Source organism: Hippichthys cyanospilos, chromosome 13, assembly GCF_059441005.1.
Source record: "Hippichthys cyanospilos isolate Australia breed blue-spotted pipefish chromosome 13, RoL_Hcya_1.0, whole genome shotgun sequence".
NCBI lineage: Eukaryota > Metazoa > Chordata > Actinopteri > Syngnathiformes > Syngnathidae > Hippichthys > Hippichthys cyanospilos.
In genome coordinates, this window is record NC_142381.1 from 4,567,069 (window position 1) to 4,593,169 (window position 26,101).

At 39.5% G+C, this 26,101-nt stretch overlaps 3 protein-coding genes across 8 annotated transcripts; 1 reads left to right on the top strand and 2 right to left on the bottom strand.

Annotated features, from left to right (window-relative positions):
* Positions 1 to 676: 676 nt before the first annotated feature.
* On the top strand, positions 677 to 9,600 carry zdhhc2 (zDHHC palmitoyltransferase 2). Of its 4 annotated transcripts, XM_088432101.1 has the most exons (14): positions 680 to 1,008; positions 2,706 to 2,732; positions 3,232 to 3,326; positions 4,879 to 4,999; positions 5,367 to 5,436; positions 5,501 to 5,533; positions 6,168 to 6,288; positions 6,408 to 6,446; positions 6,585 to 6,717; positions 7,034 to 7,160; positions 7,391 to 7,483; positions 7,719 to 7,831; positions 7,920 to 7,982; positions 8,060 to 9,600. In XM_088432101.1, the coding sequence occupies exons 1-13, from the start codon at positions 882 to 884 to the stop codon at positions 7,958 to 7,960; spliced, it is 1,140 nt and encodes a 379-aa protein (XP_088288227.1). In that variant the 5' UTR covers positions 680 to 881; the 3' UTR covers positions 7,961 to 7,982; positions 8,060 to 9,600. The 4 variants fall into 4 exon arrangements, with proteins under 4 accessions (XP_088288226.1, XP_088288227.1, XP_088288225.1 ...); XM_088432099.1 differs by having other exon boundaries at positions 6,408 to 6,717; XM_088432102.1 differs by lacking the exon at positions 6,408 to 6,446 and having other exon boundaries at positions 681 to 1,008.
* cnot7 (CCR4-NOT transcription complex, subunit 7) lies at positions 9,539 to 17,128 on the bottom strand. 3 transcript variants are annotated; one of them, XM_088432105.1, is made up of 8 exons: positions 17,077 to 17,128; positions 16,868 to 16,955; positions 13,279 to 13,402; positions 12,993 to 13,186; positions 12,629 to 12,790; positions 11,829 to 11,973; positions 11,619 to 11,729; positions 9,539 to 11,323 (listed from the first exon to the last, which is right to left on the bottom strand). In XM_088432105.1, exons 3-8 carry the CDS (start codon positions 13,393 to 13,395, stop codon positions 11,192 to 11,194), a joined length of 861 nt encoding a protein of 286 aa, XP_088288231.1. In that variant the 5' UTR covers positions 13,396 to 13,402; positions 16,868 to 16,955; positions 17,077 to 17,128; the 3' UTR covers positions 9,539 to 11,191. The 3 variants fall into 3 exon arrangements, with proteins under 3 accessions (XP_088288231.1, XP_088288229.1, XP_088288230.1); XM_088432103.1 differs by lacking the exons at positions 16,868 to 16,955; positions 17,077 to 17,128 and adding an exon at positions 14,013 to 14,149; XM_088432104.1 differs by lacking the exons at positions 16,868 to 16,955; positions 17,077 to 17,128 and adding an exon at positions 13,939 to 14,074.
* mtmr7a (myotubularin related protein 7a) lies at positions 14,994 to 24,732 on the bottom strand. The gene is given in 15 exon segments (XM_088432097.1): positions 14,994 to 16,645; positions 16,647 to 16,955; positions 17,077 to 17,203; positions 17,412 to 17,546; positions 17,627 to 17,827; positions 18,392 to 18,441; positions 19,054 to 19,179; positions 19,318 to 19,427; positions 21,062 to 21,194; positions 21,454 to 21,588; positions 22,109 to 22,237; positions 22,323 to 22,480; positions 23,874 to 24,036; positions 24,178 to 24,300; positions 24,579 to 24,732. Coding segments are annotated over 15 exon segments (1,950 nt in total). The 5' UTR covers positions 24,603 to 24,732; the 3' UTR covers positions 14,994 to 16,618.
* Between the last annotated feature and the right edge of the window lie 1,369 nt (positions 24,733 to 26,101).

Below are 26,101 nucleotides of genomic sequence, written 5' to 3' on the forward strand. Positions count from 1 at the left end.
GATTTGGTAATATTTACCTTTTTAGACAAGCTGAAATGAGTTGATCTTTAATGGCCAATGAAATGGCCATCTCGACAAAACGTGTTTTTCTCTTTTACAAGGCAATAACTTTGTTTCTAACTCAAAAGTCATGTTGCCGCTTGCGTCCCGATTCTGTTGGTTTTCCTCAAACTCGATTTCACTTGGAGCAAATTTGTGATTTAATTTTGGCGAATATATTATTTCAGTATACGGTATACATTTCGCGTCTGGCTTTGTGCTGAATTATTTACCTATTTTAAAATATGCTCAATTAAGGATATAGGAAACAAAAACAAACTTGACAGTTGCCTCTGAATGAAAGTCTATGTACTACACATTTCAGCCTCTTGGTGGCAGTGCCGATTTTGCTGTAAATACGCTTTACAATCCGCACCTACAAAAACACGTATTGCCTTTACAACGATTATTTTTAGTGTAACTGCCTTCATAAAATGCCAAAGTCACATGTCAAAACGATGAGCGCGTTTAGCTCCCTCAGGCTCTCACATTTCAGCAGCCAGCATGAACTCAATGAACTCATCTGGATGAGGCGAAAAAAGTTGCCAGCCTTGCAGCATCCTGCGGCCGTCATGGCAACCCGCAAGGGGGTCGCGCTGGGGTGGGGTGATGGCTGGTGGGGGCGGAGCCACTGGTGTCTTGTAGTGTGTAGTGTCTGAGGCTGAACATGCTGCAGCATCACATGGTGGGGGGTTTCAGGGATTGATGAGGTTGATCGCATCCGAAGAGACGATGCATTGACAGTCCTCAGAGACACCGAGACGCGCGTGCACGAGCGAACACATACGCACACACACTGGTGAACACGTGAACCCACGTTGGATATGATCCGCTCCTAGACTATGGCACCGTCAGGTTCACGTAATGTCAAACGGGGTTGCAAGAGAGTTTTCTACTGGATCCCGGTCCTATTCATCGCACTCATAGTGGCTTGGTCTTACTACGCCTACGTTGTGCAGCTTTGTTTGGGTAAGCAAACGCATGTCTGCTGTCTTGTGTGGTCATGCAGGTGTGAGACGTGTGTCTGATTTGATCACTGGAGTCCTCGAAATGTGTCCAAAATACTATGCTCTATAAATATTGCAGATGAAGAGGGTAAAGACTCGCATGGTCTTGATATTATCCAATTACCATTTTGAAATGCTATATACAGTAAATATGTGTGTGTGTGTGCGTGTGTCTGTGTGTGTGTGTGTATATATATATATATATATATATATATATATATATATATATATATATATATATATATATATATATATATATATAGTTGTTTACTGCGAGTGTTTTTGTGTATGTGCAAGCATGTTCGTGTGCATGCGTGCGTGTGTGTGTGTGTGTGTGTGTGTGTGTGGGGGGGGGGGGGGGGGTGTAAGAGAGAGAGAGAAAGATCCGGATATACTGGACAGTATGCATAGTCCTCTCTACTTTGCCTCTTAATATCTTAAAGACTTACTGTCATGTTAATGCTCATCTTACCCGTCAGAAATCCAACAAGTACATTGGTAAGAATGGATCGAGCAAGGCCTTCCTTTTTTGTAGTTTTCCGACCGTGTGGACATTCTTAAGGTGCAGACAGAATCCCTGAATGCCAAATACAGAGCTGACCTGCATAGAAATGACAAGTGAAAATCAAACTTCCTTTTAATAAGTGCAAAATAGATACTAAAGCAGAGTGAACCCTCAAATTCTCACCCATACTTGATGTCCTACAAAGAATGTCTTGAGTTTGAAGATGCCATGTTTCAAGCACAGAGTGACATTATTTATACACGGGTGCATCGGTCCACTTAAAAATGTGTCTTTATCCAGTGGAACAACTGACAAAGCTGTGACGGATTGAAAATAGTGGACAGGACAGTGGCGAGCATGTGGTCCGCAGACAGACACAGACACAGTTGTGTGGAACTAGCATCAGCTGACTCTCTCGTTCAGCAGCTCAGTTAATCTCATTGTCGGGTTTATATAATTCACCTCAAGCAATCTGCGCTTGACCCACTTTTTTTTAAAGCTACCAACATCTGCCTTATATCACTCAGACCGTCTCAGACCATCTATTTACAACATGTAGCCATTGTTGAAAATGTACACTCAAATGATTAGATTTACCAGGATACTTTATCATGAGAAGCGAAAGGAAAATTCATACTTTGAAGAAGCCAAGTCAGTTTTTGGACGGATGGATGGACGGACCTGCGCATTTCAAATGCAGCTTCAAAATGATGATTTAGCAAGGCGCAAAAAATAGAAAGCTATCTGACGTTTCTGATGTTAGCAACTGTGGCTAACCACAGTTTTGGTGAATCTGAGTGTAATTTCACAGGTCACAACCAAGCCCGATTGCCACCACCTTTGCCTCGATCCAAATACATTTCAAAAGAATCATTCATCCGGTAGTGCACAACAGAGCTGTTTTTAAATGACTTTTTAGTATTTATGAAATCTAATACTGTAATGTAAAACAATGCACTCTTTTATTTCTTTCTCAGATAAAACCCCAAGATGAAAAGATGATCACAATCATCATTTCAAAGCCCTCCCCAATTATACAACATGTGCAACTAGAAACTTGCTTTATATCCTGTAGAGTTCACAAATGGCAAGCATATAGGATACAACCTCAAATGAGAACATCTTGACATGTGTTTGCTTCTCTCATTTTGCAGTTTCAATTGAAGACACGTGGGAAAAGGGTAAGTATTTGATCAAGTGTTTAAAAATCTTGAAGAATTATTTAACCTCAAAGCGTCAGATGTTGAGTTGAATCTCCTCTCGGAGTCTGTGTGGATGCAGCTGTTACCAAAACATTTCTGCCCGTCCTCATCTGTGGCTTGACATACTTTTCAATACTCCACTAACTTGCTTAATGTGGAATGCAATTCCACCTTGGGAGATGTTTTCTGTAGCTTTGGAAGACGCCTCCATAATTATAATGTCTCTGGAAGATGTTTTTTTAGGAAGATGATTCCTTAGGAAGAAAAAGACATATATAAAAAAGTTCTTCAAACACGAAATATTTTTCTATGTGACTATGTCTTTGAATTTCATATTAATCGATAATTAATTAATCGATAATTAATCGAGTACCCCTGTAATATTTGCATTTTATGGCTGAACAAGGTTTTTCAAAATTTAATTCACTAAACCATAATGTTGACAGATAACACTTGTGTTTTTCCCCCCCCTTTTCAGTTGTCTATCTATTGGTGTACCATGTCATCTTCATCATGTTTATTTGGGCTTACTGGCAAACCATCTTCACCAAGCCCATGAACCCCCTCAGGGAGGTGAGTGAGACGACGACGCAGCTTTATTGACACTGTGAGCTGAGACATTGTGGGAAGTGCAGAGCTAGATGGCAGCCTCACAGTGTGATTAAGTGCCGCATTTTGGACTAAGACTACTTCCTGCAGAAGTGCCAAGGGGTGCATTCCACTTTTCAGCTCTGCAAGGATGCAGTCAGAACACGCAAACATTGCAGAGGGTATTTACACCACGGAGGACTTTCTTTGAGAATACTTCATTTCCAATTCGGCGATTGCGATTTCGACCAGGTTGTCAAAGCAATTGTAGGCATTCTACTATTATAATTCAATTGTATTTCATTTTCAAATACAATGGACTTGCATTTCACCTTTTATAATAGATTTTTTTAACATTAATCAGATACAAGTTCATTTCATTTGTATGTACAGTGCCAATGAAGCGCCACTACAGTTTTTCTTTTGAAGGGCCTACATAATGTTATCTTTCAACTTTCAACAGTTAAATATATGCGTATAAATTATATTTAGCACATTCGCGCTTTAATTTACTATTAAATCTGAGTTTCATGGTACCGATAATTCTAACCCGGAAGTAAAATGCCTTATTTGCAGAAGCTGCACCTCTCACCGCGTGGCTGCCTCACCCCCTTCACGACGTCGTTCAATGCCGGACGGCCACAAAACAACCGTCCATCCATTATCTTAACTGCTCACCCTCACAAGGCTCGTGAATGATACAGACTATTCCAACAGAGTGAACAACAGGCCTAAAAACAGGCCTGTTTTACTGATAAGAAAATGCAAAACAGCGTCAATCCACCGCTTTCACAAACACTCATTCCTCATATCAAATCAGTCCCCTTTGGAACAGTAGTTGTTTACTACTGACGTTGACAGATATTTTCGCTACTTTAGCATTTCTACTGTAAAACACTGTCACTAATAAATGAAACTTTGCCGTTTACTTGGCCGACTCGGTGCGAAAGCTCTCCTCCTCAACTCCGGAACCAAAACAAAACTAAGACATGGATAAGGTCAGAATGTATTTACTCTTTCATGAGGGGTACGCAGGCATTTTCGGGGAGGTAGAAATTTTTTTGTTGTCATTAGCTATTCTCAAAGCATGTTTACCTGCTCGGGTGGGGCCAATTTGAGAGCACAGAACAAGCAAAGAATACTTGGAAATTGATTGATGAAGGAAAATAATGTGATTAAAAGCTCCAAAATGTTTGACTTGAGAGTTGGGAGTGTGAATAATGTTTCAGTGTCTTAACAGTAAATATAAATTTAGGTAAAAAAAAATGTACGTCTCATTTTGGATCGTAATTTAGGCCTCCCACACTTCTGTATTTGAATGTTGGACGTGACTGTGGCACCATAGAGCTGTTTTTTTTTTTTTTTTTTTAATGGTGCTGGATGCAAAAAAAATGGGAACCAGTGATTGAAAGCTTAAGCACGTCTCAACATGTTCCTGCGTTTTGAATGTGATGTTTATATCGACAAATGAAGAAAGAACTACACAAGCATGGTCAAAGTCCCGTTTTGTTTATCCTTTGTCTCGTTTTCTACAAAGTTCTGCCTGTCCTACTCGGACAAGGAGCTGCTGGAGCGTGAAGACCGTGGTGAGTCGCAGCAGGAGATCCTGAGGAGAATAGCTAAGGAGCTGCCTATCTACACACGCACAAACTCTGGAGGTAGGTCAAGTGCAGTGTGGCGGTAGTAAAAAGTAAATCAAATGTTCCTCGTGATAATTTTTCCCGATCACATCACTTGCTTGCCTTGACACTTGTTGCTAGGCGATCTTCATCACATCTGCCCCATATTGGCCACTGAAAGAAAATGTATCAGTCATTTGACCGAATCGCAAACTCTGGGTTGTCAGCATTGTGCGGAGAGTGGGCAGAAACAGGAAGTCAGGAAGACGCAGACTAAGAAAATCGATCAACCAAGAAGCAGCAATTTTGAGACAAATTTATATGCGTTCATTTAATTAATTCACTGGTCAAGTGCTTGCAGGGCATTGCCGATGATGGTTTGATTAAATCATCTATGTTTCCTCAGCAATCCGCTTCTGTGAGCGCTGTCAGCTGCTGAAGCCTGATCGATGCCACCATTGTTCCGTTTGTGATAAGTATGTCTCACTCTCTGCTCATCTGCCGGAGAAAAAATACAAATAAAATTTTGCTGTGTTTCAGATGTATCCTAAAGATGGATCACCACTGTCCCTGGTATGTAGATGTGGTTTCTGTCCGTAAATCGGTTAAACTATGATGGAAGTGAAGAACTCAAAAGTATTTTTGTTATGGCAATAAAAAGGTATTTTTTAAATTAAGAAATGTTTTTATAAATCATGTGCTAATCTCCCAACTTTTGACATTTCAGAAAAAAACATTGCATATTGAGAAAAAATATAGCATTCTCAGAGCACCCAGAAGCATAAAATCTAGAAGTTTAATGATCCATCAATTAATTTAATAGTTCAAACAATAATAGTTTTTGATAATCAATGAATCATTTGGAGACCAAACCACTCACTGAAGCTGAATTAATTTCTTTGTGTGTCTGCTCTCCCAATTGGAAAAAAATGTCATTTTTACAATAGCACAATGGTAATTAAAATATTTTTTTCATCCAAATATGCATTTAATAAATGACAGATTATTTGATTTTTAAAATGATTGTAATAATGACCGAATGCATTAAAAATGAGAACCAAAGAATGAAAGAAAAACTTGTATTTGCGATTTTACTACAGTACTTTTCTCCATGTTTGGCCATAGAACAACTTGGCAATAATTATGGCTTTGAAATAAGTAAGAAAACAATGTTGTCTTTTGTCTAACAACTGTTTTACTCCCTCAGGGTGAACAATTGCGTGGGATTCTCCAACTACAAGTCGTTCATGCTGTTTTTGGCATATTCCCTTCTTTACTGCCTTTTTATAACTGCTACAGACCTTCAATACTTCATTAAATTTTGGATGGTATGTCCCTCTCCAGAATGAAATGTACAGTATATCCATTTAGGTGAAATAGAAGGAAAGAAATGTAATTTGGGGGTATGCGTTGGTGATAACAAATATGTCTACATTTTTCCAACAAGGCTGGGGGTAAAGCTCATTTCCGCCTGAGAGAATACCTGGTAACCATTTTAGTCATTTTTAAAGTAGCTGCCCCACCTTACGCTAGAGTAGTAGTAATAGTAAGTCCTTGCTTGACCAGAGATGAGCAACTTCTCTCTCGTCATGTATTTGTGCATTTGTGTTGCTCTACCACACAGAATGGCTTCCCAGACACCCAAGCCAAGTTCCACATTCTGTTCCTCTTCTTCTCTGCCTCCATGTTCTCAGTCAGCCTGGCTTCGCTTTTCATCTATCACTGTTGGCTGGTCTTCAAGAATAGATCCACTCTCGGTAGGTGATGTCTGTTTTGCGTCTGTCCGCCTCAATGTGGATCAGAGGAACGTGCTCTCAATCTTTTTGCGCCATCTCAACATCAACGTCCTCATCAGTGCCGTTGTGTCGTGAAGGTTTTTGGTTTTTAGACAGGATTGGATGTGGGGAGGGAACAGGTGGATTATTGCGAACTGAAGATATCATTGTAGGCATCGCTACATGGAAAGAGAAGTCACACCTGCTCTGACACCAGTTTGGGTCCCTCACTGGGTATTTCCCCGATGGTTTTAATTGTATTTTTTCAAAATGGTCTTCTATGTGGCTGTCCCGTCAGAGGCTGTCCGTGCGCCGGTGTTTCGCCATGGCACAGACAAGAACGGATTCAGTCTGGGCTCCAGTAAGAATTTCCGTCAGGTTTTTGGTGATGAAGCCAAATACTGGCCGTTTCCAATTTTTTCTAGGTAAGGTCATTTGATATGATTTGATATTGACAAATGTTGCAAGGCAATTCTTAAATAATCCTGTCAAGAGTTTTAAAAATTTGGGAATCAACACGCGCCTCACACAAACATCACGCACGAAGATCCAAAGCCATAAGACTAAATGAGACAGAAATGACTTAAGCTTCATGTTGCAACATGTTTCAAAGCTGTCTGCATAAATGTTTTTGTTTTCCTTTTCAACATTACAGTTTAGGGGATGGCTGCTCATTCCCAACGTGCTTGGTGAATATTGACCCTGAGCAACCCTCTTCGCCCACCAGCTACACTCCAGCACCAAAGAGGTATGCTCAGATTATAGGCGAATACCAAATAACTCTAAGCTATTATTATAGTTTGAAAGCCAAGTAAAGGTAATTCGGAGTGTCCATTGCATGTTTTTTGGGGGGTCGCGGGTAGAGACCAGAGTAACCGGAAAAAACCCAAGCAGGCACAGGGAGAGCAGGCAAACCCCACACAGGTCAACGAGAGTGTTTTTTGAGGTGGGTTTTTGCTCTTTGTGTTTATTTTTATTTGCAGTAATGCGGAGGGTCGCCACTTCCCCTTCAAGCCAATGAGGGAGGGTCAAAGTCGACTGCTCAGCAGTACCGCATCTTGGACTGAAATCGACATTCCAGCAGATGACAAGAATGGTACAGTATAGTGTCATGTTCATTGATTTTCTGATAATCATATTTTCTGACAGTATTATGATTGTTGCTCACCTTCGTATTTGCTTAGGCACTAATAATCCACTAATGACCACAGAAAACGAGGCATAGCGACACAGCTCTGTTGCGAAGTGTAAGTTTATAAACAAAGACATTTTCTACATATCAAATGTCACTTTTTAAAAACAATGAATGTTCTTTTTTTTTCAGTGCTCCTCCCTATTCGGTGAGATATGCCTCAATGGCGATTTGAATGCCGGCAGCATGCCCTGGTGCTGTCCGGAATGTTGCGGACCTTTGTAGTCAAGTGTAATATTTCCCAATTTGCATTCCAATGGCGTCCTTTGATGTCCTTTCGACATATGTGAGAAAGCACAGACATGTGTGTTGTAGGGCTGTAGTAGATGTTCATCTTATGTTGTTTTTCATATTGTGGCGTATGCCTAAGCTACAAATTATACAGTATGCATCAATAAGTTTGCCAATGTTTGCACATCCGAAATTGGAAATTGCGTCCGTTCGTTGAATGCGGCAGGAGTGAAAATCTTTGCATGCTTTCATCTCAGGAGATCAAAAAAAAAAAAATGTTTCATGGTATGTGTACCACGGGACCCTTGCAGACAACAACATGCATTAGTAAATAATATTAGAGAACAGTATAAATAAGGGCTATTCAGATTTGTTGTGAAATGTGTGAAGATGTGCCTGTATTACTCTACTCCACCTGTTGGGCAAGATGGGAATTGTCAAATTTAAGGCCCCAGGGGCCAGATTTGGCCACCACATCTGTTATGTGGCAAAAGCAAATGCATTTTTTATTGATTACATTTTTGGGGGGTAGGGAAATATATTACAAAAAATTTTAAAAAGTCACTATATGCAAGTGTTATGAGCATTTATTGGAACAAAATCCGTTTAAGTTGTATCATAACATTTCATTATTTTCAATGACTTGTGATTTCTTGTGTATACCTTTTAATTGCACAAGCAATTATGAAATGTTATAATGCAGTATAATTGCTCATTTAGGGAAGCGATCACCACAATTGTTTGTTTAGTATTTTGTTCATTTATTTACTGAAATGGGGGGCCTGCGGCAATATGTTGTTATACTAGTCTGTGTATGGGAACAACTGGAAAGTGTTGTGGCTTTTATGCAAAGCAAGAGATCTGTTGATTTTCACTATTATATTGTGCATTTCAATAAAGTTGAACTTTTATTTATAAACTTGAAACTCATAACTACGTTTTGTAGATTCTCTACATACTATGTTTTTCTTGCTAAAATTCATGTGTATCACTGTCTTGCAAAAACTATGTTACTAGAGAACAGTTGTTTGTAATTGCATTATCTTAAAAAAATATACAAATTAAACGTTGTAAAAAAAAAAGCGCATTACAGTTCAAGCTGAACTTTCACCCAAAAGCCTACTAAATCTTGAAATTACCTTTTAATGACATTTTAATCTATTGAGAGGCACTTGTACGTTCATGCTTTAATGTGATGATTCAGTGGAATTTGGAGAATGTACAATATTTTGCTAAGCATTATTGTGAATGCTAAGGATTTTTTATTTGTTGGTCTAAATGCTGTGTTGACATGTTAATTTTTAAAACTGCTTGTCATCTTTTTCCATTCTGTAGCTTGAAGGACGATTTTTCAGAAATTCAAAGATGCCAAAATTGTATTTTCATTAGAAAAGCTTTGAGCCTTTATTTACAAATAAATCTAAAAACAATCCTCAATATTATATTGCATACTCTTGTTCCTTTACAGCTTCAAGGTCACACTGCAAACAAAACAAAAACACCACTCATTACCATGACACTGGACTGGAGTCATACCTACAATGAATATTAAAAATCTACATCCCCTGCTGAAATGAAAGGTTTTAGCATTTTTTAAAAAATGATACAAAGATATTTCAAACCTTTTTTTCACCATCAATGTGAGCTAAAGCACAACTAAAAAAAAAAAAAAAAACACTAAGATGACACAAACTCCATTTATAAGAGGTTGTTCACACTTGTACAACTATATATCGCAGTTGTTTAAGAAAACAGTTTTTATTCACCACTGAGTTGTAGAAGACATAAATGATGGTGGAAAGGATTTCGACATGACTTTTGGTCTCCATTTTTTTGTGGTTTTTAGACCAAAACCTGACATTTGACTAGAAAGATGTAGACTTTTTATGTGCCATATCTGTCAGAACACACACACACACACAAATGTTTACTATTCAACAATACACGTTTGTTGAAAACATTTGGAACATGCGCTTTCCTTATTCATCACGTCATCGCAGGAAGGCACCTCAAACATGAAGCAATCTCACCCAAAGATTAATGCTACACATGAACTCCACCGAAACAAATCAAAAAGCATGCATGTTAAAATGCAAGATGTTTTCCCCAATGAGTAAAGGTGTAAAATTGTACAAAAGCAACTTTTATTAAAATGAAACGAATGAAAATGTTCGCACATAAGAGTTTTGTGGCAGTACAACCTCTGCATGTACTCCACCAGCTGAGTTTTCCCACATTTCAATTTGCAGATGGCTGACAGTGGGCTTACAGTATGATTGCAATCTTTTTATGTGCGCACAAAAATCTAGCTTCGGCTTCAAATGTTCTGCGTTACACGCAAGCAAAATTGTATTAGGATGGATTATACGCTTCTCACATTGGGGTGTTAAGTTGGAAACAACAATACAAACAAGCAAAGAAAGCACAACTGCAAAAAACGCTAACGACTGCGTGCGTGCGAACGCACCCACTAAGAGCTCCCTTTCTCATTTTGAGGCAATAAGGTCGAGTGTGGCGCTTAGCGTACAACTGTGCATCTTTTTAGAGAACTGGCACAATAACTTAAACGTTTAAAAGGGATGCATTAATCCTAAGGCTGAGATTGGCCAAATGTTAGCACATCGAGCGCTGCGTGTTCACGACGTAAATTGTGAACATAGAAAAAGCAACAGAGAGCAGCGAGACCTCAGATACATTTACTTTCCATATAAAATCAAGTTAGAGCTTTAAAGTGCAAAACAATTCTACAGAACATTTTAGTAAAACTAAAATCCCATTTTTCAAGCATGTTAAATTGTACTCAACCAACCAGATGCCTGCGCTGCTTTGCAGGAGTACTTGATTAAGCTCACACCAGTGAAGCTGTCATGTGGTACTATAAGCAATCACTTCAGCTGTCTAGGACAAGCGGGACCACTGACAAACGGCCGGCCGAATGAAGGAATTTCTTCACTATTATCATTCTAATCATCCCGTCGTCCAAGCTGGGCCTCCGGGCCGCACCGCAGATGGTGGGATGGTGCGAGTATGATGTCAAGACTGCTGCTTGTTGGCTTCTTCTTCGTAAGCGTTCCCCGTTCCGTTCTGGACGTAGGCTGATCCGGAGCCAAGCCCATATAAGTGGCCACAGTACTTTGCGTCGTCGATATGATCCTCGAAGAACATCTGGTGGAAACAAATCAACAGTGTGCACAGAAATGAACAAATATATACCGTAAACTCAGCTAATCTATGCTAAGCAAGAGCTGCATACTTAATTACTAATATGGAGATGATCATGCAAAAGTTATGATCTCTTCAGTTGATTCGATTAAGAGTGCGCCGGTTAGAAAACATGGAAAAGGATTGCATTTGACGCGTTTATTAATTGGGATATATGACATATACAGACAATCATACATTAGGTTTAACCTTGTGCAAAAATATTCAAGTGTACTTGCTTTAATTTTAAGGGGCCTACCTCCCTCATCTTGAAGAAAGCCATGCCTGTAAGTAAAGAGTCCGAGCCCGCTTGATGCTGCGGTCCGATCCTCTCCAGCTCCAGCTGCTCGGCTACTTCCTGCAATCCACCCTGAATACATACAATACCTGCCGATCACGACACCAGCCACCCGTCGGGTGGTCAAAATCAAGCATTTGACTGATCAAAACGCTCATGAATGTTGTGTACCTTGAGAATTTTGCAGCTCTTCATGAGATACTTGACATCATAAATGATTGGAAAGTACAAGCGAACAAGCTCAAAAAAATCTATCTCTTCCTCCGGCAGTTTGGCATTTGAGAGAACTTTGATCAGATATCCAAAGTCGTAGCCACTATAACACAGTCATACATCACAAGGTTTGAACAAAATGGCTGCTGTTTCAACACAAACATCCAGACCGATTCAAAAATGTTGATAAAAATCATCTATTGATCGGTGCTCTTTAACTTGGCAGCAGTACCATAATGGTTAGCAAAACTGTTCAGTCATAGCTTGTATGTTGTGTCGGTTTTCTTACGCACGCCAGAAACATGCATGATACATGAAAATACAGTATCTCTCAATAAAAAATTATTATTGGAAAAAAAAAGCTCCGTACATCGGCAAGCAGCTTGGATGCTTATTGGAAAGTCGAGAATTGGCGATTGCGAAAAAAAGACTTTGAACCGCTTCTCTTTCATCTACTACAGCTTTAAACAACAGGGCATTTGCGGGGAATGTCACCATTTTAAGCTATGTGTTCTGTTGTATTATTGATTGGAAATATTGCCGTTTTACACTGGTAAATAATATACTTGGGTGACAAAGCATAGGTTTTTGTCTTGCAAACATGTGCGAAACACTTCCCCCTGGTGGTTGGATGACAAAGTGCTTGATTTGACATGCACTGGCCGGCTTTTTAAATGTTAATATCGTCGAGGATCAGCGTAATTAATCGAAGCCAGACGTAAATGACAGGAAATGGATTAAAAGAGATAACTGGATACCTGTGAAATGACAGCCACTTGATCCCATCACACAGTACCAATCCCGAAGTCATCAATAGCTCGGCAAAATACAATGCTTCTATGCCTTCGTCCTCGAGCTTCTTGAACTGAATCCCTGCAGTTGTCAGTAGCTCAATAGAGTCCTGCGCGTACATATCCTCTCTAAATAGGAGGTGGAAAACACGCAGAGTTCAAGGTCGATTCAGTTGTCATTTTAGAACACTTTATATCCCAACGCCCAAACAGTTCTACCTTCTGCACAGCTAATTTCCCATTTGCTGTTAGTAGATACATCAACATGTGAAGCATTTGACTAGATTTAAATGTCACGAAAAGAGTTAGAGGGACAGACGACTCATCTTACGTGAGGTTAAACTTAAAATTGAACTGCCATGTTGATGTTCCCGGAGGATATTCCCCTTGTTCATTCATAAATGTGAGGCCCAGCTGGATTATCTTGAGCAGATCCACATTGCAGCGCATTAACTGGTACTGATAATCAGCATTGCTTCGGAATTCTCCTATCGGTCTGGCTACTACGCCTGGAAACTCGGTGTCCTGTGGAGTACAAACCTGTTACCTAAAGAACCTACAGTGTTCTTTTCAGGGCACGGTACATACTGTATGCAGCACCTTGAGGTGTCACTCACCATGGCGATATAGTTGTATTTTCGAATGACATGTCTAATTCTCTTCAGCTCCTCCTCAAGGTTGTTGGCCCATACCTCACATATTCTTTGGCTGTGATCCACAGTAGCTGCGGGCATAGTGCCACTATAACACGCAGAGAGAGAAATAAACAATGATTAAAAAGAAAAAAAAATGGCTTAATGGTTCCGTAGTTTACTAGACGTGCGTTAAGTAATACCAGGTGGCAAGGAAAACGATGCAGATGTCAACAAACTAATTATCGTGCACTCATTGTCAAAATAGATCATACACTGACTAGCAATACTGACTATTAGGTCATTTGGATTTCTTTCTGACCTGAGAGCTAAAATCCTAAGTTAAGCAAACATTGTGGAGTATGCAGCTGTCTCTTTGGAAGCCGGCTGATAACATTAGCTCACAGCAGCACTCTGGGCTAACTAGCAGCTAGCATTTCTCCACACTAAGCATCTGCTAACGTGTGCAAGACGGTTTGGTTCTCCCGTGTGGATATCAATGCCACGGCTGTTTCTTGTTCGCAGCTGTCCCAAGGAAAAAGCAAGCGCGTGTGTTGACGTGAGAAGCCAAGTTGCAGCAGCATAAACACACTCTCTCACTCACACTCGAGTGCCACTTGACTCACTGAAGCTACATTAACTTACCCTTCCCCAAAACGCGCTTTTGTGTGTGTTCGTGTGTGTTTCGAGCGTGTACTAGCTTAACCTCTGCAATTCACCTTAGTTACTGTGCCGCGGATTTCCCTCTAACTTTGTTTTAAATAGTTCACAATTCAGCAGTGAGTTGATGTCAACCTGCGGTTGCCATCATAGCTAACCTACAACGTGACGTCATCGCGTAGATCGTTACGCCACGTGCGTACGTTGTCCGCGTTTATTTCTCTGAGAATACCGATAGCTTCTCAGTTATATTTTGCAAAACATTTCACGAAGCCCCTCGACGTGCCGTCCATAAATAAGATTATTTTCTCAGAAAATATTATAAGTATACTTAAAACTTTTAACATTGGCACAAGGAAAAACCAATGTTAACTTATTTTTACAGCATTTACGCAAGTCAAAGGTTTGTCTAAACCAGTGGTGTCAAACATACGGTTCGTGGGCCGCTTTTGGCTCACAAATGGGTTTATTCTGGCCCGCTAGATGATTTCGTATAAAAATAAAAGTATAGATAAAAAATAAAGTAAAAATAAAATTAATGAATGGAAATTTTGAAAAGTTTGATTATTTGTAATGTTAATGTTTTATGATTAATATTAATGTTGTGCTTTTACTACTTTGGACAGTAATAGCAGTAATTGCTGTTTTAAAGTTATATAAATATATACCATGATTTTATAGGGCCCTCCATAAGACCCACAAGCTAAAATAAGTTTGCACCAGACATATACACACGCTACTCAATATTTTTGCTGTTTCTACATGTACCAGTGACTTTTTAATTGGAGTTATTTATAGTGCTCAAGTTGCCACTTTCATTGTTATTTTCTGTTTGGAACACAACAACCAACTGAGCCTTTCTCAGGGCAATGAATCGATTGCGACCGGACTAAAGTGAGAAGATCCATATTCCGTATCTGCATTTCAATATAACCGAAGGGTAGACGCAATTGGATTTGTTTTTTAATTAGACAGAGTGATTCAGAATGAGTAAATAGGGAGTTTACTAGGACAAAGCACGGTGGAGCAATATCTTATTTCCAAAAGAATGACAAATAACAAAACTTGATAATTTAATAACACAGTACAATCAACATGAGTTGTCATTCCACATCAATACAAACACAATTCCGATGAAGTTGAGAGATTAGGTTAAAAAAAATAAATAAACACACTACAATGGATTTCAATTGATTCAACAGATATTACCTGAATACACTGCAGTACAAAATATTTCATTTTCAAATGTAAATCATTGATTTTAGCAAATATTCTTTAACCTTGAATTTGATGGCTCCAAAAAAGCTGGGACAGGTGGCAAAAAAGACAGAAAATATTGAGGAATGCTCATCCGACAAGAAAATGCCGCTTGTGGTACAACAATGTGGCTACAAAATGAAAAAGTGTGGGACATTATAAAACAAAGTAAGACAACGGAGACCCCAGATTGTTGAACAGCAGAAGCCATAAATTAAGCAACAGGGAAGAACTCTACCTAGAAAGCTTCAATATTTAGTGTCTTCGGTTTCCAAATTCTTATTACAAATGCTTATTGAATGTTTATTAAATGGGATAATGACATAACATACCTCTGTCCCAGTTTGTTTGAAACATGTAAGTCAATGACTATTTTCTAAAAATCAATGCAATCCGGTTTTATTTACGTTCAACACAACTTTCCAACTTTATTGGAATTGGTTTGTAAATAATTCCAGTCAAAAATACTTTTAACTCTTTAAAACACTTTTGCAGCACATTTACGATATATATTGCATGCATGCGCAGCAAGATTTGAAAACAAATGTTACCAAAGTATGCTTGCACGCTGCATTGTTAACCGGCAGGAATATACAGTACAGTGATACACCTGATTTGCAGTGTGAATTCGGCGCTCTTACAGTAAATTCTGGGACATGCTCTCATCCATCATCATTGTGTACAGTAGAGCTCAACAACAAAATATGCTTATATTTACCATTACTACAGCTGGCAATTCTATTGCAGCCATGTTCAGCCATTTAGCTTATAAAAATACGTTTTCCCCTTTCAATTAAAACCCCATGCGAGAAGATTTCTTCAGCTGAGTACGCTTGACAGAAGTGACCACAAAACATGCATGCACTCATTCCACATTTGCATTACAGTTTGATTTTGTTAGAACTGGACTTTTACTAAAAGGCTTTCTTATAACCACGTGTTCTTCCACTCATCTAAGAGCTTCTTGCATTTGTTGCAGTACATCATCTCTGATTTGGCTATTTTATGTATTTTTATGTGTTTATATTATGAAGATATTGCATCGCGAAAGAAAGGATGGATTTACACATCCACTTCGCAGCAAAATAATTTGTTGAAGAGGATCACTCAGGAGTAATAATGTTTTTGGAGTGGATAACGGGCTCAACAAAATGGATCCGGAGGCATATGATGCACTTTTCTATTTCAAACTTTACCGCACGGCTCTTTGATTCGGCGTCCAGACGTTACTGGGAAGAACGAATTCAACCCTTCATCGTGTGAAAGTAAAATGTAGTCATGGACAGCAAATAGTGTCGAAATGTTTTGTGGCAACGGGGAGCATCCACCATAGCACAAGCAAAACAAAACGGTTCTGTGGTTTTAGTGCATACAGCTACATAGGTAGTATTTGCTATGCTACATTTGTTTAGACAGCTGAGTAGGCAGCGTCATCAAGAATCCTGATCCTTGCTGCTTCTTTCGCTAAAATGCGAACGACGGCTCAGGTCGGCTATTCCAGACTCCCGATCACTGCCGTTGGAGAGATTGGAGTCATGTGTTAAGTCTTGGGGTGAGAGAGTCAACCTGCTGCGCGGTGTCTTTAACTGGCAGGGACTGCTAGTCAAGAAGTCTGATGTGTAGTCTTGAGGTGTGTTTGCCAGGCTGAGATCATTACCGAAAACCCAGGCTGTGGGGCTTTTATCAAAGGTGCCAGTTTTGGGGGTACGATTCCACACCTGCTTCTCCTCCAACTTTGAAATTTTCTGTTGATTATGTAACGACAAGTACATTTTTCGCATTAAAGTTGTCGAGTTAATGAAAAAAAACATACGTATATATATATATATATATATATATATATATATATAAAATTAGTTTTTTTACCTGTTTGTGTGAGGCAAGCAGTTCCTCCAACTGTTCTGTTTCCTCTTGAATGGCCCGCAGGTAATCCTCGACAGACTGACGAGGATGCATTCCACGGTCAAACCGGTTGTACAAGCCCCTCCAAAATCTGCACAAAGCAATAATAACCGCTTGCCATACAACAGTAACATCAAAGAGTTGAATGATAGTTGCGATTTTAAAATACAAAAAAACTGGCCACATTGTTTTTGATCTTTATTTTGACGGATTAGACTTTGGGATGATTTGAATTTGGGATGGATAATTTATATGATTTCCGACTGTATGCGAATAATACACCAAATGGTGTGACATACTTGAACCAACAGGGGGCAGTAGATGGCCGAAGGAGTCCCTGTGTCTGACTGTGGTCTGGTCTGTACAAGAGGTTGGTGTAGTCTGGCCGGTTTGACCACAAATAATGCCAGAGAGAGTGGGTCTTCTCTCGAAGTCTGTATGATGTGAAATTAAATTAAATCAACACATTGCAAAATGTTTTTTACAGTCAGAGGCGGAAAAAAAAATATCTAACCGGAGTTCTATCCTTCCTTGCTGGTTGTTGCCAATAAAATTGCCATACTGGCAGGAGTAGACGTGACTGTGAATGGTGATTAGAAAGCGTTCGTTGAACTCAAAGGCGCAGGGGAACTGCTCCATCAATTGCCACACGCACTCCAGGAACTGATCGATAACAGGAGACACTTCTTTAGGGTCTCCGATTAGGTGGCTGCATCTGAATGGGAGGAAGTGAGGAGTGTTAGACTACATCATTGGTTCTAAATGTTTTTGTACCCTTTGTGAAGTACTTTCTCAGTCAGGTGCCCCTAACCAATGCAAAGCATTTTTGGGATGGAAAAAAAGAGAAATAAAATAAAAAATAAAGTGAAGTGCCAGCTGTGTGTATGTTATTTTATTGAAAGTATTTTTTTTTTAACTGTGTAGGTATATTTTATGAAGCAATTCCAGAAAAATAGATCTTGTATCATCATCTGTTTTAATTCTGGCTTCTCTGGAAAATAGTGTCACTAATGATGATGTGCTTCTGTATTAAACTAAAGGCATAAAACATTAAACAACACATTAAGTTGCTTCATTTTCCAATTCATTTGCTCTTAAGTTGAAAAGAGAACTGTTCTGTTCCTATCATGTCATTGTAAAGCATTAAATTAGACGTGCTGCAAAAATCTAACTGAAATCTAGCGTATCCCCGACGGGATTTATATATCCTTTCGAGAAGTGCTGGCCTGGATCAGAGCACAAAAAAGGATCATGCTATGAAATTAATCATCAATCAAACCTGTGAGAAAACTTGTGGCCGAATGAGATCCAGTCTTTCTCGATGAGAACCTAAATGCAAAAAGAAATGTTGAAGTCATGTTTTGAGCATTTTAGAAAATTATGATCACCACCAAGAATATTTCAAATGGCAAATAAACACTACTTCATACCTGCAGTTTAGGGAAAACTTCCTTTGGAGAAACATTACTATGTGCAAAAGTATTGAGTTATCTCCTAGTGACAAAATCAAGCAGGGGTTGGCCTAGAGCAGGTGTGTTCAAAACAGTCATGACCTGGATGTCATTTGCCCCTGTCGATTTTTTTAGTGGCCACTCACGTCATAAACGAATTAACATGGCCCGTATCATTTGCCTGGCTTGTAATATTTACGTTTTGCACAGTATGGCAGGAGAAGAAAAGAACACACTTATTCTCATCTCATACATCCTTGTCTTCCACAAATCCCACAACATTGAATCGCAATTTTTTCTTCCGCTTTCTGCTTTGTGTCAAGGTTGGCAGATTGTGCTAACTATTTTTCTGAAAAGTACCGCATTGCCATTCTGTAGTTCCAGGTGTCAAATATTGAATGGAATACAGTAGGTTTGATAAATATCACCAACTTTAGACTGTATTAAAACTGCAGTTACAAAATGTCTGTTTTTCAGAGTCAGCCTGTACCATGAATCCATTGATGGTTCTGTAGTATGGATCCAACAGCAAGCAGGCCACAGAGCACACCTGAGCAGTACGGTCCCAACCATCGGAACAGTGAACGAGTACACTGACACCCTCGTCGGTAACAGCCTGCAACACACGCACACAAAAGATATTACACAAATGTTGCAAGTGAACACCTGCATGGCATATAAATTGCCAAAGGTCTGAGGTCTAATATTTAGAGAACCAGTAAAGACAGCAGCAAAGATAAATGTGCCGACTGACCTTTGCAACGAAGATGCTTGCATCCAAAATGGCTTTGATGTGCTTCAGCCAGCCTGAGCTCTCCAGGCCCTCCAGGAAGTCAGACATAGAAGGGGAACGCAGCTCACACACTGCAGTCACAACACATCTGTCTCAGTGGCAGGAAACACTGAGAATAGTTGACTTTATTAAACAACACAGTGTCGTTATAGTCAGTCTCCATTCATTGTTTGTAATATCGCTGTATCTCGGATTTTAAAGAAGGCTTCCACCAAATACTGGGCAACATTGAGCTCTACTGTAGAAGATGTAGTGTCATTAGTGGGCAAAAAGAGCGTTCTCCTTTCATTGTAATAATAAACCAGATTTTATCATTTTAGTAGTCCCTGCTCTCACAGAGTATTGTGATACTGTATACTGTTTGTATGTGTTGCTGCTCCATGTATTGTGTATTAAATTAGCAAGTCTTTAAAGGTTTAATCATATTATCAAGACTAACTTCCAGAATTGGGGCTCAAGGCATTCCAAATGATAAGAGAGCATTAAGGTAATTGTTGGACAAAAATCAAACGCAGTTAAACATTTTGGTGTTCAAAAAATACAATGTTTAATCAACTTTGTTTGTCTAAGTTGTAGAATAAACCTCAACTGCATCAGTACCTGAATGTATCACCGTGATACACAGTGGTTTATTATATTACCTGGAGAGGTTTGTGTGCAGATTCATGTTATGTGGTGCATGTAACAGGGAAATTAAAAAAAACACTAGGCCCCACATCACCATACCAACATCTTCGATTGGTAATCAAATGTCTCCCTGTGATCGGAAAAAAATGTTGATGCTGTTAGCTAATGCAGCTCTGCTCAGATTTTGGTGAAAGTATTTCCATATCGCCCAGCCGTCACATGCCCTCGGTATACTTTAAGAATTGTGTACAGACACAATTTCAAAACTAGACAGCACACAAAAATTTGCTTGGTTGTTTTTCGACTTATTCGTTTTGAGGAATGGGCACTTTGGGCAGGCACTTCAGAGACCCAAAAATTCATATAGAATCAATTATAGGTACATTTTCCATATTATATCCAATTCAAAAAAGCATTCATGAAGCAAAAAAATGAAGGCGTGCGGGAAACAAGGTCATCATTACTCTAACAAGTGCAAGGCTACCACCTAGAATCTAGATGAACCATCTGAGCTGATGCTGCCAAGTGGGAGATCTTTAAATTTGTATTTAAGCATGCGACAGGCACACTACCAATATCTGGGGGGCAGAGGCCTTGTCTCAACATTTAGACTCTTCTGAGCTTCCAGGAGGCAAAGAGTTATAACAGGGGATAGCAGCTACAACTTTTCAGACGAGGAACAACATTATTCTCACGCCCTCAGTTTTGCTTTGGGGGTAGGTCGCAGATTGTGCACTACAGGAAACCAAAATAGCTCAGAAATAAAACCCAGATGGATTCAAAGTCTTCTTGGGATCAGCCATCCTACTACAATACTCAGAAATTCTCCTGTGGGCTCACTTGAGGCCTGATTGCAGCAGGCTGCAGTCTGTAAGCGTCTGAAAGCCAAAGCAATAACATGGGGTTGCGCTGCGCCACGGCCATGTGAAAACAGCCAAAGTTCGAAAGATGATGCCAAATATCATGCATTTTTCCATAAACACTGAAGTGATGAAAACATTTCAGAAACAGTGATGAGCGCACTGCCAACGAAGCATTCCAGCAATAAAGCCTCTGTGAGAATGAGCCATTATTGTACCTTCTAGCATTTTTCGTTGGCTGCTCCTCATCACATGGATGTTCTCAATGGCGACGAAGCGGAATTTAATGTGGGAGTAGTGGTCTTCGTTTTCATAGCCTTTTCCCGTTGCCCGATTTGCCATCGCGTTTAACTGGAAAAAAAATTTGGCCGGTTGTTAGCTGATTAAATCTGTTGTTTGTTTCTTGACGCTTCAAACCAACGAACGTTACATAACGCCGACCATGGTGTTCCCAGACAATAGCCAAGACTGTCCCGAGTGTTTATCTACGAGCATATCCAGCTGCAAAAAAATGCTGTTTGTAAAATAAAACCCACCTGAACATACAGTGCACCGCAATACTGCATGACTTGTCTCATTACAAAGCATTCTTTCCATCCATGGGGCTCACCTTAGGCCTGGTGTCGACCACATACATGAAGTCGCTGCGGGGATTGGACCTCAGTATGGCCTCCAGCATCTGCTCATCCTCGAAACAACGAGCGTTGAATCCGGAAAGAGGCTGGCTGCTACGGCAGATGGTAGCCTGAGAGGAGGCAAGAGGACACTTCACATGTGGATGCTTTCACGCCATTCAATCATACTGAGGTCATGCTGTCAATTATGACTATAAATGGACATTTTGGGGGGGATGAGCATCAAATATTGGAAGCGTTTTTCCCTGACATGCAGATTAAGAGGAATAATAGTCTCTTATCTCCATTTATTAGCCACAGGAGACAAGGCCAAGTATTATCATTCGGTTCTCCCTTCAGACCCATTACACAAACTTAAGTCTTTTGTATGTTTTGGGCTTCACACACTGAACCCACAACCCTGGGAAGTTGACCTTAGTCTCATAAAGCACTCCCATCTCTTGTGTTAACGACTAATGGAATGATTTATGAACATTAAGGCTGATGTGCCAAAATGTGGTCAAGATGCATTAGCCCAAGAGTCATTTGGGGCCTCTTTTTCAACGAGAAGAACATTTAAAAACATTTCCTCTGATTTAACTTATGAGGAATTACACACGAAGCAAAAATAAATGCATGTGATCGACTTACATGGTTTCCTTTGGAGTAGTATGCAAGTGTAGGAAATCTTCCTCTGCTCCTGAACTTGGAACTTCCTGTGATGACTGATGGAGCTGCTGACTCGGGTACAAAGAGCTCAGCGGGGTAAGTGTCACTCACCTACAAAAACAAACAAAATGTAGTTATTGCAAGGTCCACATTTGTGTACGATCGTGTGCTTGGTCACAGATCTCGGCGCGCTGACCTTGTAGTGCCGGTTTACCGAGGAGAGTTTCCACAGGGAGTTTGGGATTCCCATTCTGCTGTACTCGGCTCTGAGGTCCACAAAATCCCACTCCAGTCGTCTCTCGTTCTCATCAACATTTGGTTTATATGAAAAGCAATACAGCTCATCATAATGCTCTACAAGGTACAATGAAGGTTGATAAATGTCATCTATAGGAGCAAAATCTCATGGTTTAAGAAACTAAACCCACAATCTACCACAACAATCACAAACTAAAAAAGATTTTTTCTCTCTTAATTTTCCTCTAAAACCCGCGTCGTTTGTCAAGAAACCTTGTGGCGTTTGTGTCTCCACTATAAGTACAAGTGGAGGTTACAGACACAGTACAGTAAGAATGCAAATTGGAGTGAGATACTGTAGATCATGTGATTTGGACACATTTGCAAGTCAGCAGATAGTTTTGAGGTGTGCAAAATAAAAATTTCAAGCAAGCACAATAAACCACTCACAGTACATTGACAGATGTGTACAATATACCCTTAGGTTCAATTCAAGGAAAAGAGACAATACTGTACATAGTTTAAAAATACACAAAAATGTTACCCATTTCGATTGTTTTAATTTTAATTTATTTTTTGTTTTTATTTTTAGTAAGTCATTTTTCACATTATTTTAGGTGTGTTCTGATCAGTGTTTTGTATGATCGTCCAAGACCTAGAAAGCTTCAACTCCATTCCCCGTTTTTCATGGAAAATGCATATTGAATGAAGATGAATGCTTATCAGTGGGTTTTGTGCCCCTTGCATTTCAATAGCTGCCTATTATAAGCTTCTATTCATAGGCTGGCCGGGTTCCTATGCTTCAATGAATAGCAGGAGGCCACTGTCACTGTACTGACATTCTTGACCGCTAACTAGTCAACATACTGAAGTTATTCATGTCTTGAGGCCCTGTGACTGTCTGAAAAATCAGTATCGGATTTTATTTTATTTTTTAAATCACAGCTACTGCTACTGAATGTGCAGCATCACCAACTACGCTTTTAAGTCAGCAATATTTTGTTTAAAATCTAAATTCTGGAATCAGATACATTTGTAACAACGTATACATGTGTGAGCAGTTACTTCTGTATATATGGTCATTCTGACGAACTGGAAAATATCCATCTAAACCACAACCCCCTGACTAAGTTTTCACTTTTTCATTCGGTATCCAAAAACAAAACGACGAAGAGGATAATTAACCAAGTGAGGCAAAATCAGGCATCTTTGTTTATGCTTTGGTGCTGATGTTGACTCATCAACAGTATTTAACAACACTATCCCCTTGGACTTCATTAATAGAAGAGAACATAAGAAAGAAGTTGGAATTGGAGATGGTGCTAGCGGTTAGAAAAGTAACCCAGGGGTCATATTTGGCCGTTTTAAAATTGGAATATGAGCATACTTGGGGTTTGTGGGTGTTTAAATTGCCTAACACAGTTGTAATACTGCTAACATGTCAGTTTTGACTCAAATATCATGCAAACTAACCAACTAAAACCGCTTTTCATGCTTAGAAGCAATTCACCTGGTTTGCAGAGACGCTCTAGGGACACATGTACATCATGGCACTCTCGTTCTTGAGGTATTACAAAATGCAGGACCTGGAAGTTTTTGCAATGTATCAGCAGGGGACATCCAGACGGCGTGGTGGCTTTTTTCTCCACACTGAAAACTAAACTGTGAAGGACCTAATAAGACAGAACGAGGGATCCTACATGAAAAGTCTTGGCTTTGAAACATAGAGGAAAAAACACTCATGAAACGCTTCCTTGTCAGAAAAAAAAATGAACGGATCCCTCATCCCTTCCGTGCTTCCACTGGTGATTTACCCATGTTTCATTGCGCATTCCATCTTCACTCTCGACAAAGATGGTGTGAGTAGCCGTCAGATAAAGGGTGCCAACCCGGCTTCTTTTGGTGAACACTCTGTCTAGCAGTCTGACTTTCTCAACCTGGTAAAGACATAAAACGTAAATAAATAAATAAACATGACGTCATCGTCAATCCCATTTGACAGTTATTGGTTGATTTGCACTGATACAGATGTTACACTTAAATGATCCCATCCCAGCGACCCGTTTACGTGCATTTTTCTGCGTGGCCCGTTCTCAATATAATTGGCGTAACTGGCTGAGGATATGAAACCTTACAGACGAGTGACGGTTTTTAAAGTGGTGAGGGTCGGGCTTTGCATTGCGGAAATGATGACTCCATCAAAACGTGCGGTTACCTTAGGAAGTCGGATGTGCTCCATTGGCAGATATGATGCGAGCCACAAGCAGGGCCGCAAAATTGCCTCTAATGATTTGCGATGCACAGTTAAGATTATGGTCGATTCAGAATTCTGTACGTCGTCTGGTAAACACAGCTACAGTATAGTTCACAAGCCATTATGATGTGCACTGGAAGCTTTCAGTAGCGTTGCGCCGCTCGGTCCTAAACCCCCCCATAACTGCCACGCGTTCATTGACTATACGTAATCTACTACAAACCTTCAATTCAAAAGTCATATTTGTACTCAAAATTCAGATCCTTGTGATTTTTTTCTCCTGGCAAACTTGACAAAGACCCAATTGGAATACAGTATACATAGTTTAAAAAAAAAAGATTCCTGATGTGTTTTTGTTTTTGGCTTTAATTCAGTCCTTTTCAGGTGGCTTGATAAAATAGATTAATAAATATTTGTTTTATTTTAATTTTTTAAAAACGGCTTTGCTTTTAATCATCTTTGATGTGAGATGAACATACAGTATTGAGCCCCTGGGAGCACTTTCTCACATAAATATTTCAAAACTGTGATTATTTTTTTCATCTGCTGTTAGACATAATGAAAACTCAATCGGCCTCTTAAAAACTGCAGAAAGGAACATTTTAAGGTTAAAAGTGAGAGGGTTATTTTTTAATCGGTACACAACAAAAGACTATAATGATGTAATTTTATATGTTCCAAAGGCTTGACTCACATCAATATATATTCATATTCGGTGTGGTATTTAGTAAACTCTAGGAAGTTGACTCAAGTCAAATTTTAGAACGTGAGACTTGCTGGGCCACTGATTTAGTGAACATGGTGTTTACTTGCCTGACCTCTGTGCTGACAATGTGGGTTCAGTTCTCATTTTGTGAAAGTGTAAGACTCTGTGTGCATATTTGTCTGTATAAATTCCCTTTGGTTGACTGGCAATTTTCATTTTGTATTTTTCATGTCAATGACCACCAAGTTTCCCTGACACAAAAAGCTCTGTCTAGTGACAATTCCCGCAGTCGTTCATGATCAGCTTTGTTTCGGAGACGACTTTGTAGCACATCCGTCTGTTTCAGGATAATAGAGAGACAAAACACATTTGGAAGTAGTCAGTTAAATGAAGGAGAAGATATTAATCTACCGATTCCTGGCAGCCTCAGCACATGCCCTCTCCTGCTGCTCTGCATCCATGCATGAGAAAAAAAAAATGTGCTGCGATTACATAACATTATCATATTATGGGCTTCTGTTAATTAACAGGCTGATGTTGTTATCAGAACATATGCTTTATGACTTGTATTATTTGTCACTGGTCGATTTAGGAAATATTGAGTCATGTAGGTCAGGGAGAACCTAGGACAGCATCTTTATCTTGACCGAGTATATAGTGAGAGCCTAAAACAAATATTTAATTAACTTGGGGTTGTAATGTCATAAAACCCCATTTGTTGAGTTATTGAACGCTTTAGAGGTAATCCTAGACAAACATGACCTACATTTAATCAAAC

Coding starts and splice junctions, on each gene's coding strand:
- zdhhc2 (XM_088432099.1), top strand. CDS start 882: ATGGCACCGTCAGGTTCACGTAATGTCAAACGGGGTTGCAAGAGAGTT. Junction 1,009..2,705: donor CGTTGTGCAGCTTTGTTTGG/GTAAGCAAACGC, acceptor CTCATTTTGCAG/TTTCAATTGAAGACACGTGG. Junction 7,161..7,390: donor CCGTTTCCAATTTTTTCTAG/GTAAGGTCATTT, acceptor TCAACATTACAG/TTTAGGGGATGGCTGCTCAT.
- cnot7 (XM_088432105.1), bottom strand. CDS start 13,395: ATGCCCGCAGCTACTGTGGATCACAGCCAAAGAATATGTGAGGTATGG. Junction 13,187..13,278: donor AATACAACTATATCGCCATG/GTGAGTGACACC, acceptor TGTACTCCACAG/GACACCGAGTTTCCAGGCGT. Junction 12,791..12,992: donor AATTTTAAGTTTAACCTCAC/GTAAGATGAGTC, acceptor CCTCCTATTTAG/AGAGGATATGTACGCGCAGG.